Source organism: Chrysoperla carnea, chromosome 3 (assembly GCF_905475395.1).
Source record: "Chrysoperla carnea chromosome 3, inChrCarn1.1, whole genome shotgun sequence".
Lineage (NCBI taxonomy): Eukaryota > Metazoa > Arthropoda > Insecta > Neuroptera > Chrysopidae > Chrysoperla > Chrysoperla carnea.
This window is the reverse complement of record NC_058339.1, coordinates 38,481,784-38,505,281: the sequence shown is the minus strand read 5'-3', so window position 1 is coordinate 38,505,281 and position 23,498 is coordinate 38,481,784. Positions and strand designations below refer to the sequence as shown.

General features: G+C 29.9%; 4 protein-coding genes across 6 annotated transcripts; 2 read left to right on the top strand and 2 right to left on the bottom strand.

Annotated features, from left to right (window-relative positions):
• Positions 1 to 431: 431 nt before the first annotated feature.
• On the bottom strand, positions 432 to 6,093 carry LOC123295457 (ARF GTPase-activating protein Git). The gene is made up of 10 exons (XM_044876823.1): positions 5,976 to 6,093; positions 5,658 to 5,901; positions 4,901 to 5,093; positions 4,404 to 4,712; positions 4,211 to 4,283; positions 3,452 to 3,649; positions 2,969 to 3,090; positions 2,440 to 2,743; positions 1,538 to 1,704; positions 432 to 1,228 (listed from the first exon to the last, which is right to left on the bottom strand). Exons 1-10 carry the CDS (start codon positions 6,031 to 6,033, stop codon positions 785 to 787), a joined length of 2,112 nt encoding a protein of 703 aa, XP_044732758.1. The 5' UTR covers positions 6,034 to 6,093; the 3' UTR covers positions 432 to 784.
• A 1,128-nt stretch (positions 6,094 to 7,221) lies between these two features.
• Positions 7,222 to 11,143, top strand: LOC123295479 (mitochondrial E3 ubiquitin protein ligase 1-like). Its single transcript, XM_044876853.1, has 5 exons — positions 7,222 to 7,465; positions 9,096 to 9,411; positions 9,878 to 10,154; positions 10,706 to 10,913; positions 10,982 to 11,143. Exons 1-5 carry the CDS (start codon positions 7,361 to 7,363, stop codon positions 11,099 to 11,101), a joined length of 1,026 nt encoding a protein of 341 aa, XP_044732788.1. The 5' UTR covers positions 7,222 to 7,360; the 3' UTR covers positions 11,102 to 11,143.
• A 2,706-nt stretch (positions 11,144 to 13,849) lies between these two features.
• LOC123296021 (cytoplasmic tRNA 2-thiolation protein 1) lies at positions 13,850 to 16,090 on the top strand. The gene is made up of 5 exons (XM_044877483.1): positions 13,850 to 14,003; positions 14,063 to 14,413; positions 14,475 to 14,663; positions 14,731 to 14,935; positions 15,756 to 16,090. The coding sequence occupies exons 1-5, from the start codon at positions 13,956 to 13,958 to the stop codon at positions 16,088 to 16,090; spliced, it is 1,128 nt and encodes a 375-aa protein (XP_044733418.1). The 5' UTR covers positions 13,850 to 13,955.
• Positions 16,091 to 17,554: 1,464 nt separating this feature from the next.
• Positions 17,555 to 22,811, bottom strand: LOC123295465 (pyruvate dehydrogenase [acetyl-transferring]-phosphatase 2, mitochondrial). Of its 3 annotated transcripts, none has more exons than XM_044876832.1 (6): positions 22,528 to 22,811; positions 22,323 to 22,464; positions 22,189 to 22,221; positions 20,975 to 21,222; positions 19,111 to 19,727; positions 17,555 to 18,607 (listed from the first exon to the last, which is right to left on the bottom strand). In XM_044876832.1, exons 1-6 carry the CDS (start codon positions 22,750 to 22,752, stop codon positions 18,295 to 18,297), a joined length of 1,578 nt encoding a protein of 525 aa, XP_044732767.1. In that variant the 5' UTR covers positions 22,753 to 22,811; the 3' UTR covers positions 17,555 to 18,294. The 3 variants fall into 3 exon arrangements, with proteins under 3 accessions (XP_044732767.1, XP_044732769.1, XP_044732768.1); XM_044876834.1 differs by having other exon boundaries at positions 20,975 to 21,138; XM_044876833.1 differs by lacking the exon at positions 22,189 to 22,221 and having other exon boundaries at positions 22,528 to 22,809.
• Between the last annotated feature and the right edge of the window lie 687 nt (positions 22,812 to 23,498).

The window sequence follows — 23,498 nt, the reverse complement described above, 5'->3', positions numbered from 1 at the left end:
ATTTTTATTATCTAAAATGATTTTTGATTATCATAAAAAATGTAAATATAAAAAATAGTAACTATATTTTATTCTGGTCTAATTTATATTGATCAAAAATAGTTAAAATACGAATACAGATAGCATAAACTAGACCTATATTTATTGCAAATTATTTTATTGGAGGCGAATTCCAATTTACTTTCTTTTTTTTTGAACACACACAGGTCAATATAATTCGACACCGAAAACAAAACAATTCAATTGTAAAATTTATCTATCTAGAAACTTTTTTTAATTTGAATGATTGATAAATTTTTAATAAACAAACTCTTTTTCCATTTAATTTCACATAAGAATTACTCACAAAATAAATGGAAAAGGATTTTCCAACTAACTTTTTTGCATATTGCGAAAGTTCTTTGATAAAAAATTTCTATATTAACGTTTAAGAATCGCATCATTATTTAAAAGTAGCTCATCATTGCACAAGAGGATTTGAAGCAAGAAAAAGGATTTCGTTCATTTATTTAAAAAATTCTCTAAATAATATCATTTAGTTTTTGAGAGATAAACCTACGGTACATAAGTGCAAATATCCGTCCGTCCCTTTATACCTAAAGTTGTTTTAAAGGGAATTACTATGCAGTTTTTTGAAGATTGGTGGAATTTGGATTTGTTAGATGGAAAACGATTCAGCTGTTTAAAGATCATCGGCTCTTAGTTGTGTTAAATATTTGTTTAATCCGAGGTTATTCTCTCAATAAATATTTTATTTTGCCCTCAAAATTGTTACTAAACTAAACTAACCTTGATTCTCAAATTTTGTAACAAGTAGTTTCGTAGCCTTAGCTATATCATACGCGCAAGTTCGTACTAAATGTAAATAAGTTTCTGTTTGTGAAGACTGATTTAAACTGCTTGCTCGATGTAAACCAGCACATTCAACCTGTAACCGTGCTGTGCCTGTGATTAATTGTCGTAGTGCAGTTCGTACAACTTCATCGTCACGATTTTGTGGTATTACAGCGGTTAATTCGGCCACAGCGACGCGAATACGTTCTGCACAGGGTATTGCACCATCTTTATATTCAGAATTTTGCATACAACTCCAAAGCTCTTGGATACGACGTGTTACTTGATTGGTACGACGTGAAATTTCCTCAAATAATGGTTGGCCACTTGCACTTGTTGACTTTGAGCATTGATATAGACTTTGAGTTATGGCGGGACGAGATGTTTCTTCTCGCTGCAAAAATAGGAATAAATAAATTACAGTTAGCTAATCCAAATTTAAAATAAGCAACTTTTTGGAAAAAAATCTGTACCACAAAATTTATTCAAAATGTGACAAGATAGTTAGTTATTATAAAATTAAAAGAAGACGTGTTTTTTTAAATTAAAACAATAAGAAACTGAAAACAAAATCAACTTAACAAAACTTTACTTCTGAGTTACATAAATTATTTAAAACAGACAGAAAAATGCTGTCAGTACTCACATTACTGCTTACTACTAAGCTTAGTATAAAGTAAAAACGTTTGTTATATTTTCTTACCTGATTTTTTACCGTTTGCCAATCACGATCTCGAGCTTCGTACATACTTGCTGGACGTTGTGTCGTTTTATGTCCAACTTGCCGAATATCTTGCACAGGTTCCATTTCCATTGCATGTCCATTTCCTATAGGTTTATCTTCAGTTGTTCTGAGTTCTATTCCACTATCTGCAAAATAATTTCAAAATTATAACATAAAAGGGTAAAATAAATACTTGGTTTATCCAAACTACTAGCATGATAGTAGAATAAAATCGTTATTATTGAATTTTCATTATGTCACTAAGTACAAAAAATTAATTGTTTAGATAATGTAATGTAAGCTTTGACTCTATTTGTAAATTTTAGCATATAAAATATCACCCAAATTTAGTAGAATTGAATGAATTTTCAGATCTAAAACATGGGACAAATCGATTGTGGGAGCAATCTAGGCAAAGAATCCCGCCTTCTGCACTGCTTCTGAACTCGACGCAATTCTGTAGCTTCATCTGCTTAAAATAGACTGGAGACCTGGAGACGGCCCGCTACTGAGCAATGTGCTTTCTCAAGGACAGGGCAGAGGACCTTTAAGTCTAAGTAAAGCTGGAGACCTGTTTGCGGTACTCCTCTTGTTACTATTAATATTTTAATCATCAATAGAATTGAATAATTAGCGTATTAAATTTAATAAGAGATACAAAGAACTATAACATTGGTTTTTTGTGGAAAATTTTTTACATAGAAGATTTACACAAGGTGATTTCCGAGCAGATTGTTTACCCAACGTCATACATGACAATTCCGCTCTTTGTGAAAATTTCTCATTGATCGAGTTACCCTTTAACAATTACTCATCGAAAACGAGGTATCTTCACGGACCATTTCTTTCATTTTTATTGGATAATATGGTTTCGTACTTACTATCAATTGATGTTGACGTTAATTTCGAACGTAGATCACAATTTTCCAAACTCAAACGTTCCACTAATGTACGTAATGCATTGACTTCTTCACGTAATTCAGCAATTGTACAATCAGATTGTCGTAAACGATCAAATAATTGATTATCATTAGTTGTATCGTTAATAAATTGTGGATCGGATGTTGATAATCTTTGGCGGACGTTATTCGATGACGACGATGAAGGTGGAGAATTTGATGCAAGACGTGATATGCCAACGTTAGAATTTGGAGATGGTAAACTTGTTGATTTTTTTTCTGTAATCTATTATAAAAATTTATCTGTATTTATTTACTATAAAGATTAATAAGGCGTTTAAAATGCAATGCGATATGGAGTATATAAGCATTATGGGAAAGTTTTAACTTAATTCTCACAGACCCGATTGGTTAGGTAACGAAAAATATTTATAAGTCAATTATGACAACAAAAAATGTGTACGATAGGCTACTATAGAGCTCAATGCAAAATTAGTGATCAAAAACTTACCATTATTGGAGTCAGTGCAGCGTAATCATCGTCTGATGCAACAGAATCGTAAAGCGGTTCATCATCGGATATTTGCGACACATGACGTAATTCATCTTTTTTAAATAAATTTATTGATGGATCTGCAATGAAGAGTCAAAATATTGATCAATATATAGGAATACCATAAAATATTATAGTTCACCAATTAAAATTAAAAACCCGTCAAGTTATAACTATCGAGCAAATCCTAGAGGATGTCATTTTCTGTAGAGCTCTCTAGCGTGTGAACAATTTAAAATTCGTGCTGTAAAAAGTTAGATTTTTCAATGGAGGTGGACTAGATTCATTATTTAGTTAGCCAAAAATAGAACTTGTGTAGCATTTCCCTTTTCTCCTCTCTGCATTCTCTAACTAGAACAACTCTAGTTACAATGTACGGATACTTAATCAAAATGCTAGATAATATTTTATAATCTCTTTGCTAGAAAAAAAGAAACATACCTTGAATACCATATAATCGACTTAAATGTTGACGCCGTCGTGCATCCATTAAAATATCGAGTACCACGGTATTAAATTCTTTACTTTCTAGACGTGCTAATTTTTGCCGAGCTTGATTACGTGTTGTACTATATTCAGAATGGACTGGTAAAAATGGTACAGCACCATAATTTATTGCATTTGGTGTATTTTGCCAAACTATTTTGAAAACATACAACAAAATTTGATATAAATTTATAAAAAAAATTTTATGTTCAGAAATTTTAACTTTTTATTTTAACATATGATAAATGATTTAAGAAATTTGCATAAATAGGTCAAAATTATATTGTTCTATAATAGAGTAAAATGTATAAGCAAAAGATCAGATAGAGAAAAGTATAATTATATTGTTACGGTAAAATATCGAAATAATCCTAGAACACCCCAACTATCGTAGCTTACTTTACTCACATATTTGCCAATGAATAAGTCCACGCAGAAAATATAAACCCTTTTTTAAATGTAATATGAGGCTGCCGAAGTCAATGCAGGAAGATTTGTTAACATAGTTTACAGCAGCTGCTTAATACGCTTTACGCAAATTTCTCTTAAGTAATTATTGACTAATGCGAGATGAATGATTAACTTACCAATCCTTTAATGGAGCAATAAATGGAGAAAAAGAAATTGGTTTTATTAAAATATATGAAACTAATGTGAATGATTAAATGAATTTAGATGAAACATAATATAAAAATATTAATTTTGGACACTTACTGGCTTCAATTTCTCTACGATCGATCTCATCAAATACATCCATTGCTATTTCTTCAAATAAACGATTAGGAAGCTGAAAATCAAAGATATAATTCAGACCACTGATTAAACCGAAATTACATATGCCGAATATAATAAGTTTTACAACTAACTCAGTTATTTGAGCTATAGAAACTTATATAAAAATATTTACCATTTGTAATTTAGATCGACTCAAAACATTTGTGTCGACTCCTTTAATTTCTGGTACAAGTATATGTTGACCAGCTTTATGATCAGGAAATTTTCCACATAAAAAATATGACAAGCGATCCGTTAATTCGAAACACGCTTCGAATAAACGATCCGCCAATTCAATATTACCAGCTTGACGAGCCGTTTCAACAGCGTTACGTCCCAACGCATCGGGATTACATGGATCCGCACCGTAGACTAAAAGTAATTCAGCTTGTGCTATTTGATTAGCTTTTGCTGCTACATGTAAGGGTGTTGATCCTTTTTCCTAAAATAATATTTTAAATTGAGAAAATGATTGAAATACATTGTGTGGTTTACGATTTTCGAGATGCCAAAAACATTTAATTGCTTATTGTGAAAAAAATATTATGATTTTGAAAAATTTATTTGAAAAATTCGCATTTTCATAATATTTTTTTATCTCTCGTAAATCATCAATCAATAGAAACTAACGTCGTGAAAATAATTTGGATCAGCTCCTTGTACTAGTAATCGAAGACTCGTATGTAAATTTGATGAACGTGCGCTAGCGTGGAGATTCTGGTTTAGATCGTTTGCAACTTCGTTTAAGCCTGTAGGTTTTGGTGGTCGTATAGTCCATGTTGAACGGGCATGTTTTGAACGAATAAATTCTGTTTTTGTACTTCTGTTGAATAAAATAAAAGTATTTACAACCAAGAAAATAAAAACATTGCGTACAGGGTGACGAAGAAATATTAAAGACAACAACACATTAGAAATTACTGACCTGGTCTCTAAGGGAGCATAACTACCTTGAATTATTCGTTTAATGTTTGTATGGAAATTGGATCTTATTAACTAAATTATCGAAACTTCAATATATAGTGTGTCCCCGGATAGAGGTAACTATACTTGTAAATTTTCTTATTTTGCATTTTAAGAAAAAAAGTCATTTTTATAAGAAGTTTTGCTTATTCTGAAAAGTATGTAGGAATATTTAAAACTTCTAAATAATGTACAGGGTAGCCAAAAATTTGGAATCACTATTTTTATTTTTAGGTAAACTACCCTTCTCTTTTATAAGTTGGCGAAATGTTACTAAGAAAAGTTACATAAGATCTGTGTTATTCTGAGACACTGTGTTTTTATAAGATCTGTGTTATTCTGAGACACTTTGTATAATTTATTTTTCAGTGCTTCCAATTAAATCAAATTTGAATATTTTACAAGAACTGTTTAAAATACATACAATAAAGAATCCTTTGGTTTCGGTTTCTTATTATTTAACTTGGATGGTGTCGACGGTAACGAATACTCCCATATATTATTTGCGCCAGCTTTGTTCAATGCAATAACCATTGATAATTGTGAAGGATACCAAAATGACTTATCAAGTGACTTAATTTGAGATATATGTCGTCCTAAACTACGATGAACAATACAACATTCCGAGCAAATAAGTATACCACGATTTATAGACGCCCATATTGGTTCTAAAAAGTTTTTAAAATATGTATTAATTAATAATATTAATTAATTAAATTATTAAAATTAATGAATGAATCACCTGTCGATCCACAATCAGCACAAATGTCTGTATTTGAACGTGATTTAGTTTTAGACATTTTATTATTCGTTTTGAATAATTATTCTTATTAACTTTAATATCTCATTATTATAAAAATATAAACAATTTATATTAGTTTTTCTAATATAAAAATAAATAAAATAGTTACTCCATTTTATCAAAATAAAAGTTATGTTTGTGTTTTTAAAAACGGTAGCGTCGGTAACTCATTTGACAACTTCTTTTTGCTACCAAAATTATATAGCTAAATTATGAAAGCACAAATCCAGGAGCAAAACGCAATAAATTATAAAGGGGTGTTTTCACCATCAAAGAAATTGGGCAAACTTTTTTAATTTTATCCAAAAAGCTTTAATGTTACCAAAATTTTGATATTTGTTAACAGGGGTGTTTATGGGCAAACTTTTTGGTGCTACAAAAAAACACTTCGATGCTACCAAAATTTTAATGGTGTAAGCACTCAACTTTGGGGAAGTTTATATTATTATCAAAGAAATTGGACAAAAACCCTGTCCAGTTTAATGGAACTTGGATAGCTTTAGATGACGGTATATTCCATTCCCCATAATTTAAATATAAATAACTAAAACTATAATACCTTAAATTTTATCTATATAGATAAAGGGGTCTTTAAAATAATTAGTTAAACTTCGAATATATTTTATGACAAAAGTTGTATATTTTTTCATAATTAAGGAACAATTTTTGGATTTGAACTTTAGTTCTATCTTTCGCTGTCTATAAGATGTTCGATACTTTTTACGTCCCGAACACGCTATCTCGATCGATATATGGTTGCGTTTTTGAGTTATCGTATTCGCGAACTAGCAGATACTTAATACCACGATTTTGTTAAGATAGAGGAAAATTTATATTCGAATGTTATTCTTTGTAAAAGAACCAGAGATATATTCTGTGAAAAGAACAATCTTTCAATCGAAATTTCTTCATAGTTTCCTTGATTCAAACATAAAATAAATTAGCCAATACAAAATGGAGGAAACTTTCAGTGATTTTCGGTATATAACTCAAAAAAAGTTAATTCAAACTTGAGTTAAACAATAATTTTGCTAAAATCACGATTAATTAAGATAACGCTACGTTATTAAAAAAAATTATTATAAAACGTTAATTTGATTCACATGTTATTGAGTAAACGTAATATTAACGTAATGTTTGCTATGTTAACTAGCCTTTACTTTTAAAATTTTATAATATTAAAAAGTCAAAAATATCATGTGAAAATAATTTAAAGGTTAAATAGTGCTATTATTTCATATGCAATATACTTTAATATCAAATATTTCAATTCATTATGGATGATTATACATAAAATTTAAAAGATTTTCATATAAACGTCAAATATGGATTATATGGGTGAAATTATTGCATTTGGGATTGATGCCCTAATCCTAGCAGTTTGTGTCAAACAATATTATCGGAATAAATATGCGATACAAATGATACAGGCAAGTATTTCCAAAGGTAGAAGATTTTCTATTCAACGAACCACTTTTTAAACATTCTGTAAAATGTAAATATGAGTGTCCGACAACCAATTTGTCTAGCTTGAATTTATTTTAACTGACCAATTATTACTCCGAATTTTCATATAAAAAGGAGTGATGTCAAGATCCTAATGTGCAACTCATAGAAGTATTAATCAAATGAAGAAGAATAAATAATGGCTTTAAATGACGTTTGTTTATCGAAAGTATACCTAGCAAACAACTATTTAAAATCTAAGCAGATAATATCTCGAAAACGGTAATACTAATATCATATTTAGTACTGATCTCTCATATGAGTTTCTTAAAAATTCTCTCAAATTATATTTCGAAAACCGTGAGACTAATATTAGATTTGATACTGATTCCTCATACCCGTATCTTAATAATTCCTCGTAGCAATACCTTGCAATTACGTAACAACTAAGTAAAAATATGAGCTTTTAAGTCTTCTTATTTTAAACTAAAATTTGTTGGTTCAAAATTGACTTTTTAACATATTCATTGAATTCCAACTAATCAAAATTCCACACAAAAGCTTACTTAAATTTTTTCCAAAAAATCAACGAGGAAGGACATATTTTTGACAATTCTGCCCCTCGCATTTTTATAAGGAACATTTTTTACATTTAAAATTTTGTTCTATCTCTAACGGTTTACAAGGTGGGTCCTGTCCTACGGACCCAAGACCCAATTGACCTATGTTGCTCATTTGCTTACTTTTTACGTCCTGAGCTTGCTATAAAAATTTCAGCATATCTCTTTTCGTTTTTGAGTTATCGTGCTTACGGGCAGACAACCGCAAATGGACTAATTAGGTGATTTTATGAACACCTATACCAAAATTTTGTTCGTAGTATCAATAATTTTAAGCGTTACAAACTTGGGGCTAACCTTAATATACGCTTATATATATAAGCCCTATATTGAAGAAAGCGTAGACAATTGCCATGTTTTCTTACAAAATCATGCCCTTATTTCAATCCTTTTGTCACTTACAAGTCGTATGCCTATCGTGTTCCGATGCCAGATTCTATAATAAGATTTATTGAGTGAAAATAGCAGAGCCGATAAGCTTGTAGCTGTTTTTAAAACAAATTAAAACAAAAAATGAATTTTTCTATAAGAAGCAAGAACCTCCGAAGTAGAAGCGAGAAAATGAGACACACTTGTTCTTTTTCTGCGAAGTGGGGACATAAACCAGCAAGTCAATAGATAGTGAAATTAATCTAATTATATCACCCAATCATAAAACTTTACGATATTTTTGGTTTATGTTATACCCAGTTTTTCCATAAATAAAAATTTATATACATATCCTTCAAATGATAAAAAATAAAAGCTGCTCACAACTGTTAAATTTACCTGCATATGAAACAAATAATTTAAAAATCTCTCTATTTACGAACTTTGGATGGACTTCGTTGATGTCGGGTCTCGGAAGAAACTACACAATTTCTGAAATCTCCCGATCAAATTTGGAGAGATGATAACCCCAAGAGGCACCCCATCTATTGCCATATTAGGCCTAAATTCGTTTTTCTTCTTCAGTATGTGCCTGGCCTAAATTATTAATGTCTATTGTTTACAGGGTGCTCCGTTTGTTGATATTGATGGTGATTTATTACAATTGATTGAATCAAAAACAGATAAAAAATTGCCATATGTAGCAATAAGGGGTGCTGTGAAACCATTAGGGACACCAATTCATAGTTTAAATAATATGAATGTAACTGGTGTTATACAAAAATTAAGTATTAAAGAACATATAATACAACGTAGCACAGCTGGCTTTTGGTCGGAGAATGAACGAATTGTACAAGAAGTTTATAATGCAATGCCATTTGCATTGGAAGATAATGGATATCAAGTGGAAGTCTTGGATCCCTTGGCTGCGGATATTATAGGTATCTTTTTATTTGTATAGATTATAATATTATTTTAATTCAAAAAATATTTTTTAATTAATGAACTTCTAATTCCATTTATTGGATAGTAACTTCTGTAAAGCGTTCGACAATTCAAATAAGAAATAAAATTTTGATTTTCTAAGTCCACTATATTTAAATCACTTAAGTTTTTAGAAAATTGCTATATAAGCCAAACATGTCATGATATTTTAAGTTATTAAAATATTTAAATATAGTGGACTTATATTATAGTGGAAAGAAAACCAAAAGTTTGCCTCTCTTTGGGTTCACAGCAAACCAAACGATTTTCATTAAATTCTACTCAGGTTTGAAAAAAAGACTCCAAATTAAAAGTATTAATCCGTCGTTTAGTAAATTAATATTTCAATCGCTGTTTAAATAAATATTGAGAAAAAAGTATATTTCAATTTGAATATAGATTTGGAATTTGTATCTTTGATAGATTTGGATGTAATTGCTGATAAATTTGAGCCATGTGTACCATCATTAATGGATCATGTATGGGGTTTCTTTTCGGGTGTACGACAACGTGGTTTACAAAACACTGAAGAAATGTTACGTACTGGTTCGCTAATCACTGGCATCGGTGAATTAACATGTTCTATGTCTGGTCGAACATTACGTCTACAACCCACATCAAATGGTGCACCGTTTTATCTCACATCAATACCAATCACTTCACTAGTACGTCGATTAGATGATAGAAAACATAGTTTTAGGTATATTATTTGTGTTTTTTTGAAAATATTTGTTTTATTCTGTTAAAGAGATTAGTCTGACCTCGGCAACACCGATTTGAATCTATCTCCCTCAAAGCTATACACTAATACAATTATAATTATATAAGTCATAATAAAAATTTGGTTATTTACAGAAATTCAATTTTTTCACGAAATTTCAAACAACTGTATGTCGTCAAAAAATGATCGAGTTTGTATCAATTCCAGCTCGTTCGAAATTATTTCAGATACATTCGTTTATATTCAAGAGTATTCTTGAGATTATCTCCATTTGTGTTCATAAATTCTCACTTTTTCGCATAAAATCTCAAAATATGAGTGGCGTCATAGGCCTTTGAAAAAAATTAATTGAGATCTAAAGAGAGTCCGCGGCCAATGCTATATTGTAGAAAAGATTCTAACCTTTAGGGACATGCGTTGTTAAAAAAATATGATAAATCAACAGTGAATTTTGAAAATAAATTATTATGGTCACCCTGATATTAATATTTCCAAATATTTAAAATTTATAATAATTTTTCTTTTCTTAGGTGGTTATGTATACTTTTTGGATCACTTGGTGTTATAATAGGTAGTTTAATATTTCGCCGATATTGGCACGATAGAAAAAGGAAAGTGGAAGAGGAAACTATTCGCCGTGAATTGGAAAATTCACGGCGTGATAGACGTAGATTAGTCAGAGATTCGGGTATTCCAGAAGTACAATTATGTGTTGTGTGTAAAGAAAATCCACGTGAGGTATGTAATTCAAAAATATTTTTGCCGATACTGTTGTTCCGAAAAAAAATTAAATTTTTGTTTTTTAGATAATTTTATTACCATGCGGTCATGTGTGTTTATGTGAAGATTGTTCAGAGGGTATAATCGAAAATTGCCCCATATGTAGACGACAAATTGACAAAAAAGCTGCCGCTTATATTGTTTGAAAAACTTTGTTTATATTTGTTTTTTGTATTTTCAAATATTTATATGAAAAAACAAATTAATATATGTTAATATTATAAATTTTATTTACACGACCATTATTTTGTGTTCTTTAACCACTCCGCCTATTTACAGCCATGTTACTACTTGACCACTGTCATAAACTATACAAGGTTTCAAACAAGCGTCGAAGGATAACTTCATTTTATTGGAAACATTTTACAGCAGTTTCGTTTTCTTTGGTAAAAACTATAGTATCTTGTATTTTTAACCGACTTCAAAAAAACAGGAGGAGGTTACCAATTCGACTATATTTTTTTTTATACCATGTATGTATGAAATATACATAGTATATTAAGTTTAGTCCCAAGTTTGTAACGCTTAAAAATATTGAAGCTTTTTTCTAAGGGGTACCCCTTGAAAAAATTGCAAAAAATCGATAAAAATTTATCGTCTCCAATTTCGATAAAACTCTGTATATAAGGTAATTTTGACCCAAAAAATACAAAAATCGGTTTCATTTAACGATTGGGCGAATAATTCTCGAGATAATACCGGAAATCGATCCGAAATATCGTTTTTTTCGAAAATTACTCGGCCAATCGCCAAATAAACTCGATTTTTGAATTTCTTGGGTCAAAATTACCTTATAAATTGAGTTTCATCAAATTCCGAAACAAATAATTTTTTACGATTTTTTCGAATTTTTCTAAGGGGTGACAAGGTCATTTGGGTCTTTGCTCCGTAGGACCTATCTTGTAAACCGTTAGAGATAGAACAAAAATTTAAATGTAAAAAATGTTCCTTATAAAATATTAAACAACATTTTTTCGTAAACATCACTGTTTACCCGTGAGAGCACAAAATTGTATAGTATGTATGTTATTGTTATATCAGTTATAGTATCAGACAGAGTAATCAACACTGTCCATACATGGTATTTCGACAATTAACTCAGTCAGTTGTTTGTTTTCTCTTGTTTTTTTTTAATGTTTGTTACCTGAGAACTTTTGACTGGATGAACCTATTTTAATAATTCTTTATCTATTTGAAAGCTAGTGCTTCCCGGAGTCGCGTCTGCCAAGCAAACTGTTCTGTCAGAGTTGTTTCTTTGGCTGACATCGACTCCAAAAATAACAATAATTTTAACATTATATTATCGTTATTTTTTTACTTTTTAGTGCATTTTAATTTGTTTTGGAAAAATTTTTCTTTTAAGTCGGTTTTCTTTTTGTTTTTTTTTTTTCGTTATTATTCCTGAACTTTTACAACTAGAACTAATGCAAAGTTTTGAGGGGATTAGTAAAACAAATGCTATTTTTTGCGTTTTTTATAAATTTTCTCTTAAGTTGAAAAAACTGGATAAAAATTCATAAAAAAATTTTCTTTGTTATTTTTGTCATGTTTCAGAAAAAATAATGTTTCAAACACACGTTTAATTTTCTTATTAATTTATTCCTATTAGTATTACGTTTCATTTAATAAAACATTATCAATTAATTGTAAAATATTAATTTTAAATTGTCGTTTAGCTTTTGGTGTTAACGCAGCCATATCAACTAGGATACTCTTTAAGAAATTAATATCGGCTGTCTTTTCAGGATCAATTGTAATTATTTTATCGTCACTATATTTTAATAAAAAATATTCAACTGCACGCTGTTTAATAACTTCATCTTGTGTAATGGACTTTTGCAACGTTTTCTCCATATTTCGATTAAATTTGTTTTTCTCATGTGATCCAAAACTATTTCTTGTTTTCGTGATATGTTAAGTGGAATCCTAGAAAAGGAATCCTTTATTAACTTTAATTTGTAGTTAGAAGCGTCGACATCGAGATTTTTTATAGTGAATAGTACATTAACATATCTAGCTTTTGGCTCAAGGTGGGAGTAACCCAGGAATTTTTGGATGTAAATTTCAAAATTACAGCAATATTAAGGCCTAAACACATACTTGCTCAGTTTAATGTATACGGGCAATTGAGGCTCAGGGTGAGGCAACCCTTCCCCTGCCAAGTCGGCGGTACGTCTATGGGCGAGAAATTTCACTCTCAATTCAAAGTTCATACTAGAAACAGCTCCAACGCCCTTTGATTATCACTCTTTCTTTCTAGGGATGAGAAACTACATTTCTTCCCAACTACGTTTCAATCTTGAGTGGATAACGCTGGGTTGCTCTTTGGATGAGCTCAAGCATCCCATTTGGTTCAGTAAAACCACTTTGGTTCTCTTAACCCTGGTCTGCTAGGGATCGAGTCCTTTAAGAGAGCTTCCAGACTGCTGCCCTCCCATACCTCCCCCGTCTTTCCTATGGTCGCTTTATAAAGATCTGCAGATCCTGGAACCAATCAAAATCTTTACATCGCGGTGGGGTTTTCCGCTACTACCTCTTTGTATACCTTGAATAGAGCTGTTTCAACCTTCTTATAATTAGTAGGAGAAATGGTTCCGCCAGAGTTATTGAGGTGTATTACCGCTCAGATGAGGTGATCTTTAACCACCCCACAGAACGGCCGTTTCAATTTCCTTCTTGGCGAGAAGAGGGTCCAATTCTCGACTTCTTAGAAGGGGGCTACTTCATCCTGCGTACGTTTCCGCTTAATACATTTTACATAATATACTTACCCAATTAATCGATTAAGAAGTAAATTTGGATTTTCCAGAAATTTGGGAAACTTGGTGAAACTCTACTACGATAACAAGACTGAAAATAGCAACAAATTAACAAAACTTTGAATTACGTCAAACAAATGTCAAAAGTTTGTAACCTCAAAGTTATACGAATGTTTATAACCTTAAAAAGAATGTCAACATAATTTGAAGGTATTCAAATTAAAAAATAAAAAATTTAAAAATGGTTATAAAGTGTACAGCAAACTGTGGAAAGAACGCCGCTCTTAAGGTACAAATAATTTTAATTTTTTGTTAAACAAATGTCAAAACCACGTGTGTACTTTTTAGCGTCCCAAAACTGGCGATGCCTTGTGCAAAGAATGTTTTTTCTGGGCATTTGAAACGGAGATACATGAAACCATTACATCAGGTAATTTATTTTCACCTGGAAATAAGGTAGCCATCGGTGCATCTGGAGGGAAAGATTCTACAGTTCTGGCATACGTTTTAAAAGTTTTAAACGAACGTTATAATTATGGAATCGAGTTAATATTATTATCAATTGATGAAGGTATTACTGGATATCGTGACGATAGTTTAGATACAGTTAAACAGAATAAAATTGATTATAACATGCCGTTAACGATTTTATCTTATAAAGAACTGTATGGCTGGACAATGGACGAAATTGTTGCTCAAGTAAATATTTGGTATAATTTTTATATGGAAATTTTGTTGTTAATTTTTGTTGATATTTTAGATAGGTAGAAAAAATAATTGTACGTTTTGTGGAGTATTTCGACGACAAGCGTTAGATCGGGGGGCGGCTCAACTTAAAGTTGATTGCATTGCGACGGGACATAATGCAGATGATATTGCTGAAACAGTTTTAATGAATGTTCTTCGAGGGGACTTAGCAAGATTACGAAGATGTACTGCAGTCATAACAGTAAGTTGAAATAATAAATCGATTGAAATATGATTTAAATTTAAATTAAAACGAATTATTTCTTTAGTCAGGCGAAGGTACAATACCACGAGTAAAGCCACTTAAGTATACATATGAGAAAGAAATTGTTATGTATGCACATTTTCGAAAATTAGTATATTTTTCAACAGAATGTGTTTTTGCCCCAAACGCGTATCGTGGACATGCTCGAACATTATTAAAAGATTTGGAAAAAGTACGACCATCAGTTATTATGGATATTATTCATTCAGGTATGTCGAATAAAACTATTAATTTTTTCAATACAGTGTTATTCAGAATCAAAAAAGAGGTACAACATAAAGTTTTGATCAAAATCCCACAAAAATTAATTTGTAAATAACGAAGAATGCCTATAATCCGAAAAATTCGGGAATAGGGAATATTCATGTATTTTTTTTATATTTTTAATTCATCACTGTATTTACGTGTAAAAAAATATTTAAAATATATTATAATTTTGAGATATTTAAACACAGTTTTTTGACGCTCTCTGTTGATGACGTATAAGTACGTGATCTGTTAATTCGTGACAGTTCAATGTATAATTTACACTTTAAAAAAATGAATTTACTCGTTACTCGTTATTATTAAGTTTTCTAATAAAAAGACGTAGAATAGTATAACTCAATTCAATACCAAATAAAATGTAAGTAATTAATATCATACAGTATGTCAACAAATTTGACAAGCCCGTACTATGATGTCACGTCCGTATAAAAATTTGAATTTCCGTTTTAAAAATTTTTAAATGCCCTCATTGAATTTGTACTTTTATTAATTAATTTTAAGTAATTAAAAAGATATTAATTACTAAAATAATGGTTTAGCTGAAATGTTCAGTCATTAAAGTTTCGTAAGAAAAATATTTGAACCAAATTTAAATTTCATGAATATTCTCTATTCTCTAAGATTTCAAAAAATCTTGGAAACATTTAGTGAATCTTTTATCCCGTTCTTAAAAACAAGATGCTTCAAAACTGCAATTTAATCCACTAGCTTATATTTCTTTTAGGTGAAATTTTACAAATTAAAAGCTTTTAATTCTTTTAGGTGAAACTTTACAAATAAGCAAAACAGCAAAGATGCCCCAAGTTGGTGTTTGTAAAAGTTGTAATTTTGTCTCATCACAAGAAATATGTAAGGCATGCTTTTTGCTTCAAGGTTTAAATCGAGGTTTACCAAAGTTAGGTATTGGTAAGACAAGTAAATCTAAAAAAATGTTAGCTGAACAAGAGGCAAAAGATAAATTATTGCTGAACGATTCAGATAAAAGTTGTAATAATTGTACATGTAATAAATCTAACAAAGAAATTAACAAATCAAATATATCTGATCAGAATTCATTAAAATCTCTATCGATTCTTAAAGATGTTGACCTATTTTAAAAATAAAATGTATTTTATTTTAAAATTATATTGTTTTATTCACCCCATGGACGATGGTCTTAACTAAAATAATCCGAATTTTTAAGGATAATTTTTAGTCAAAAACATAGAAACAAGAGTTCATCTTGCAAAATGTATAGCAATATTTTATATTTGGTAGAGTTCTTCAGTTTAGTATATTATTGAATTTTTTTCTGATTTACAGTTTAATCTTATATATTATTTCTCTAATTGATTCGAACCCTCCATATAAATAATAATCGGTTAATTTCGACAAACCTTAAGGATTCTTTAATTGTATTAATAAACTTAAAACTGTTTTACGTATATTTATTTACACATTTTATTTAAAATAAAATCACAAAGAACAAAAAAAAAATAATATTACAACACTAAAATACAATAACAAATAAATAAATTAAAAATTTCTAACAATTGTACATAACAAATTATCATTTTGAAGAAATTTATATAATTGTATCATAATTCAATAGAAGTGCAATAACATATAGATACGATTATTTTATGTCGTATACAAACAAGGTCAGCCAACCTGTGTATTGAATGAAATTAGGCGTTCAACTAAAGACGAAAATTATGATTCGATAACAAGAAAAAAACTCACAATTATAGTTGCGTTATGCGTAATATAAAATTGGGGCCAAGCTTCTAAACGTGAGCGCCCTCTAGGGTTTATTTAAAATCAAATATGATGACTATTTCTAGAAAAAAAGAATTTCTAGAAGAAAAGCTCGTCTTGTATTTTCCAACACTTCCATTCTACTATGCTTAAGGAATATTCTAATTTTGTATTATTATCAGTATCGGCTATATGCAAAATTTCGAAACTCAATTAGAACTAGTCGAAATTTTGATTGAAAAATTTGTAGCAAACAAACAGGCTGGTAATAAAGAAAAACTGTTCGAATCGGGCATTATACCCGCTTGTAATGTTGTAAAATAAGAATATAAAAAAATAGTTTTATCTATGCCCGTGAGAAAGAAGTACTTTTCTCTCTCATGCGTGGGAAATATAGTTCATTACCGCCCTAGTGTGATAATGAATTCATTTCCGCACTAGGGTGGTAATAATATACTATAGTAACTTTTTTAATTTTCTATTTTTCTCAATAAGTCATGACAAATTTAAAATAATAATTATCGTTTATATTCATATTTTAAAGGCGGAAATAATGTTTTGTACGATATACGTGCGATAACGCATTATTAACGTACTTCTGCAATTGTCCAACTCGTGCCACGCATTAGGAGATAATCCTGATGTCGAATTGGCCATATTAACCATAAAAATTTAAAACTAGACTTGATACCATAACAAAATTTGAAAGTGAAATTAAAATTGGTTAAAAAACGAAGAAGTTATAAGCAATCAAAGATTGCCCATTTCTTTTTAGCAAAATAAAGTTTTATATATAATTTCCATGACGATACCCACGTATGATGCCACTAATGAGTATCTTCCTCTTTGTTTAATTAGGAATTTTAAACGTGCATATCTTGTATACTAGTAAAGATATTTCAAAATCAATTTCACTTTTCTGCACGTCCAGTGAGAATTCTTCATCTGAAGTGATAAAAAAAATTTAGTCCGATCCCTTATTGACAAAACAATTACTAAATTTTAAAATTTGTTTAACCATATTGTGAACAGTATAATTTATCTCTTATACATCTTCGTTCTGCAAGGGAATTACTTAAGAGGTCTATCAAATTTTGGGAGGTGATTTGTTTTGATTATTTGCATCTGCCACACGTCGGCGTTCTATGACTCTTGAATCTCCGAGGAATTTATTTACTAATTTCAAGTGAAATACTAGACTTTTGACAGTAAAATAAAAACTTAAACAAGAAATAATACATAAGGAATACACTGAAAAAAAGTTTGTATTAACATTTTAGTTCTATTACAAAGTTTCTAAAATGAGCCAAGACGGCATAAATCGACATTATTATCCAGTCAAATTACACTTTGAAGGTTACAAAAATTCCCATAGAGCCTCTTCTACAAATCAAAGTAGAATAATATTTATCAACATACCCTCTGTATATTTAATGAATTAACTTTTCACGTTTTCCTTCATTTCGATAATAGTTAGCATAGAGAGACTAAATTTTTCTTGTGTGATAACATACAAAGCTAAGAGTTTAAAGCATGAGACTATTTAATTAAATGAGCTTTTTTTTTACATAGGACAGTGTCGTAAATATTCAGAATCAAAATAAATAACAGTAATTGTGATATCATCACGAAATACACGTACAACATCTGGTGGTAATGTTAATAATTGTGATAGTTTACCATGATCGAGACCATATTCAGTACCACCAAGTGCATTACGTATTAAATGTGTTGCAGCATTCTCATCAATTGGTTTCATTTTGAGACCTTCTTTACGTTGTAATAACATTTCGTTGATTTCATTGAATGTCATATCTTTGCGTGGTAGTTTTAGTGGACTTAATGTTACCTTACCACTCATGTGTTCACCAACTAACCTGTAAGTAATTAATTAAATTATTTAAGAATTCTGTAATAGCTTCTGATAAACTTAGTATAAATATCTTTATAGACTACGGCGTTGCGCCCAAATTTATACTTTCCAGATACACATCTTCTTCTTAAACGATTTCAAACAATATTTTATGTATGTCTGTCTGTCTGTGGAGTCGTAGCTCCCATACGGATGAAGCGATTTTTTTTCTGTTTTGTTTGAAAGGTAAATTAATGGAAAACAACTTAAGCGAAACAACTAAAAAATAGGCGAAGATATTCAAAATCAGTTCAGTTTGGAGAAGACTATACAGAAAAAAGTAATTAAAGTTTTAGCTATGTTGCTATGTTTCAAGTGCAAGTTTATGATTCCGTACCCGAAACATTTGTCGGAGTTTTTTTTATATTTTGTTAATTTCGCTTGTCATCTATTTTTTATGGAAACCTTCAAACTTTTTAAGTTTGAAACATTTAAAAGTGGAATAATAATGAAAAAAGGGCTTTTTACCTTACAACTTGAAGTGGAGAAATCAAATCCCATAAACCATCCGAAGCAATCACTAAAAATTTATCTTTTGGTGTTAATCGATGATACGAAACATCCGGTTTCGACGACAAATAAGGTGGTGTTAAATAATGTAATGGTATTGCACGTTCACCATAATGCTTCGCTACAACTGTTTCCATAATTTCTTTACTCCATTTATAACGAAAATCACCCATTGCTCGTAACGGTGCTAATTGTCCTAATAAACGTTCCATACGTATAACAGTATTCTCTTCACTAGGCGGATGTTCATTAACAATTCGTTTCACTTCCGAAGTATTTTCGTAATTATGCTCGATTGTCAATTTTTTTGGTATCCATACGTTTGTATCACTGAGTACACCTAGCACAGCACTACAATCACCAACATTTGCTACGTGTAAATGAGGCCCATCTATGTGGGCAACGCATGCAACAGCACCAGACATTGCAACGGATAATGTTTTTAATTTAGTCTTATCATCAATATTTGTCATTTTTTCATCAATTCTTAATGCTTCATCGGATAGATCATTATCTAAACGTAAAAATGCATTTTCTAAGACTGTTTTCATTTCAAAATTTGGTTGTCCAGGTGTCTGTGATTGTAAAAAATGTTCATTTTTAAATTTTATTTTGGTAGATTTTAATAACACTGACGATATAAACCGCTACAAAATGTAGTAGGCGTAAATTAAAGCATCGAATAACCGTTGCAAAAGTATAATTTTTTGCTAATTCAAAAAAGAATTTTAATATGACAAATTCCAAGTGTATAGGGTGAATCTTTTTTTTTTATAGATAAATAATCAAAAAATAACTTAAAAAATTGCACAGTTTGATGGGATCCACCATGTTCTCGCATCAGATTGGACCTAGTTCTCCGGGTATAGCTTTAATAGTCAATGTAGATCCTAAAATGTAAGAGATAGAATGAATAACACTTTAAATTACAAATTTGCAACTATAAAAAAACGAACATGTTTTTTTAAACATTATTTCGAAAATTGTTAGCTTTCGGAAAAATATGTTATTGCATTTAATCGAAAGAAAGATCAAGATCTAAAAATTATTAACAAAGACGAATGACCTTAAGGCCTTGAAATTGAATTCACTGATAACTTTTGCTTAAAATATTTTTCTTAAGCTAGAGTTTTTTCTTTCGGTGGAATGCAATAATGACATATTTTAAGTCGCATTTTCTCCGAAAGCTAACGATTTTCGTAAATGTTTTAAATAATAAATGTTAGTTTTTTTTATGAGAATCAACTTTCTAATTTAAAATGCTATACCTCTTACCTTTTATTTTTAATTTTCTCTAAAGGTTTTTTACAAATAAAACACTCATGTCAAAATGTTGTGAGTATTTTTTTGTAAAATGATTAGAAAAAAAGTTTATTCCTAAATTTTTATCTTATTTTCTTTAATAATTTCGTTATTTTTGGTTTTACTATTAAAAGTTACAGAACCAAATTTGCAGAGAATTTAATTTGTAACAAGAAATTTCCTTACAAATTATCTTTGCGACAAATAGTTTGTCCGATATAGCGTAAAAACCATTCGCACCTTTTTTGCTTGATGGCGGCCGCGGAACAAGAGTTGCGACCCTGTAAATATGGATTTAACTTTACACAATTCTCCTCCTGATAACTCTGATTTTTGCAACCCCAAATATAACTTTTTTAATGGACTATTACGCTACTTGGAAAAAATACCTACAATCTGTATAAATATCAGCTGATATTCATTATAAATTGAAGTGCAATCTTAATGGGGCTTTTTTACAGTAGTGGTTTACATTGCCTGTTTCAAACGAAATAAAGTAAGCGATAATACTGATACTTACATTATTCAAATCATGAATAAAACGCAGAAAACTGTCTTTATAAACACCTGCAATATCTTCAACCAATTGTACTTTATCATTAAATGAATTAATTAAATCAGTATGTTTGCCATCTTGTAAATCTTGTAAATATTGTTGTAACAACGGTGGTGGTAATAGACTAGCTGTTATATAATGAAATAAACGTTTTGCTAAAACTTGTGCACATGAACCGCCACCATGACCATCAAATACACCCATTAATAAACCTATTATATAATAATTTTAAAGAACAAAACTGAAATTTTTTTGAAACGATTTAAAAACCTATTTTGTCTACATTGCATACTCCAAATCAAAAAAAAAAATGGAGCCTGTTTAGAACTCTTTCATTTGCATAATATATTAATTACCGAATTGTGTTTACAATTCATTACAAAATTATATTTTGATATTTAATAGTGTCCCAAAATTAATGCAAAATTTGAATTTTACGCTATTTGTGCGATAAACTCATGGAATATTATTAAAGAAAATAAATGAGAACACTAGGCTTTTTCGAAATAAATTTCGATTTTTCGAGTAACATATTTTCGAAAACCGTCACCAAATTAGCAACGAGAAACATACGCTTTTTAAGAGTAATTACGATTAGCTAATTCATACTAATCGACAGAGTCTTGTCGAGTGTCCCACCACCTGTGCTCTAATAAGTTTCTGACGAGCACAGTCGAATGGTCTAGCTGTGGTTATACACAGCTTGTCGAATGCCCTGTGTTCCAGTTGATTCGGTAAATTATGCAGCATCTTGCTATGGGTAATACAGGCTCAGGTGAAAGATTTAAGGCGACCCCTCTCTCGCCAACGAGTACGTTGCTTCATTCCTTTTTACGTCAGAGTGGCCCGGTACTCAGATCAGTCTGATTGTGTTGTTCAGTGAAGGTAAGAAACATCTTACAACATTAAATATTAATTATCAATTCGTGGCAAAAAGTGGAGGTTTCTGATTATAAGTAAACAAATATACAATTTAAAATTGACTCAATTTTTTTTTTAATCTTGAGCATGAAATGTATAACTTTAAAACATAAATTGATGAATGAAAAAAAAAACGCAAAAATGATTTTGAAAGGATACATCTTAGTAACATGCAATTTATAAATTTTATAACAAAGCCCCAAAATAATAAAAACAATTAATAAATAATAATTTCGCAACTTAAATAAATCACGTACCCCCAAAAAAATTTCCAATTTCAAACCATTTTTCTAAAAAAGCAGATGAATTTTGTTCGGTTAGAAAATGAAAATTAATTTAATTGATTAGTTTTATTAGTAACAAGTGAAATAAGCTTTCAAATATAATTTACCCTCAGTCATTAAGCACGCAGCTTCAGCACGAGTATCTTCAATTGGATTGTTCGATGCTAACTGATTCGAATCGTATGACTTTACTGAATTCACTTCAGTAAAATCATGAGTATATTCATTTGCTCGTAATATCGTGGTAACCTATAAAAGTAACTCAATTTTAAAGTCTCAAATACCCTTTGTAAAGTGGAATTTAGTTTTAACCTCTTGCGGGCTTAATTTAGCCAAAGCTTGGTACTGTGTACCAGTAGTATAAAAGCATCTAAGACTAGAATATGATTTCTGTGACTGTGACTGTTCATCGTGTAATTGAAACAAATTCCAGAATGCAGGTCGATGAGTCTTTTTTCCAAATAAATTTGCTCGTGATTGAATATTTCGTACAATTTTACCACTACTTGTAATATTTTGAATATTCCGGACAACCATTTTTATATATATTAATTTTGTAATATGAATTAAGTTTCAAATCGATCTTTTTTTACATTTTTTTTTTAAATAATTGCACATTTGTTGATATAGAAAAATATATTACATAATTTTTGTTATTAATGTTTTCCAGTTCAATTATTTCACATAGTATTTAGGACCAAAATTTTCAAAATCTCATTATATCTGAATTATTTTTAATGTAGATTCTAATAAATTTCGTGTAAATCTCATTTTATTTTAAATTTAAAATTATCTTATAACCTAGAAAAACACAATCCTTCGATCTCAGCTGTTGATAACATTTTAACCTGTAAAAAAAAATTTTGGGGTACGTTCTATTCATTCTATATACTTAAGACATTTTATGTCAGTGGTTTGTGACGTCAATAACCCCAAATCAACTCAAAGTCGAAAGGTTATGAATCGCTTTTATTTTTTTCGAATTCTTTAGGTCTAAACTTTGCTTATTTTAAAAAATCTTAACAAAATGCATATATAGTTTATTTCATAGCAAACTAAATTATTAGTTTGCCTCATTCTATTCTATAAGATTTCGATATGAACTAAAGGCTAGACTAGGCACACTGGCTGGTTAATAATTCGAGTTCATCATTGTATTAAATATTAGAAACAGGCAGAATGGAACACAATAGCCCAACAAAGTCACGATAAAAGAAGAAAATTCATTGTTAACGAAATGTGCATTTCACTTTCACTGAAATACATTCGTTTTTATTACAGAA

Excerpts from the sequence above, each read along its gene's own strand:
- LOC123296021 (XM_044877483.1), top strand. The coding sequence starts at position 13,956 with ATGGTTATAAAGTGTACAGCAAACTGTGGAAAGAACGCCGCTCTTAAG. Across the intron at positions 14,004-14,062 it reads GAAAGAACGCCGCTCTTAAG|CGTCCCAAAACTGGCGATGC; the intron begins GTACAAATAATT and ends TGTACTTTTTAG. Across the intron at positions 14,414-14,474 it reads TGGACGAAATTGTTGCTCAA|ATAGGTAGAAAAAATAATTG; the intron begins GTAAATATTTGG and ends TTGATATTTTAG.
- LOC123295479 (XM_044876853.1), top strand. The coding sequence starts at position 7,361 with ATGGATTATATGGGTGAAATTATTGCATTTGGGATTGATGCCCTAATC. Across the intron at positions 7,466-9,095 it reads ATGCGATACAAATGATACAG|GGTGCTCCGTTTGTTGATAT; the intron begins GCAAGTATTTCC and ends TATTGTTTACAG. Across the intron at positions 10,155-10,705 it reads GATAGAAAACATAGTTTTAG|GTGGTTATGTATACTTTTTG; the intron begins GTATATTATTTG and ends TTCTTTTCTTAG.
- LOC123295465 (XM_044876832.1), bottom strand. The coding sequence starts at position 22,752 with ATGGTTGTCCGGAATATTCAAAATATTACAAGTAGTGGTAAAATTGTA. Across the intron at positions 22,222-22,322 it reads TGCGTGCTTAATGACTGAGG|AAAAATGGTTTGAAATTGGA; the intron begins GTAAATTATATT and ends CTGCTTTTTTAG. Across the intron at positions 21,223-22,188 it reads AATTGGAAATTTTTTTGGGG|GTTTATTAATGGGTGTATTT; the intron begins GTACGTGATTTA and ends ATTATATAATAG.
- LOC123295457 (XM_044876823.1), bottom strand. The coding sequence starts at position 6,033 with ATGTCTAAAACTAAATCACGTTCAAATACAGACATTTGTGCTGATTGT. Across the intron at positions 4,284-4,403 it reads GTCGATCTAAATTACAAATG|CTTCCTAATCGTTTATTTGA; the intron begins GTAAATATTTTT and ends TTTGATTTTCAG. Across the intron at positions 2,744-2,968 it reads CTGCACTGACTCCAATAATG|ATTACAGAAAAAAAATCAAC; the intron begins GTAAGTTTTTGA and ends TTTTTATAATAG.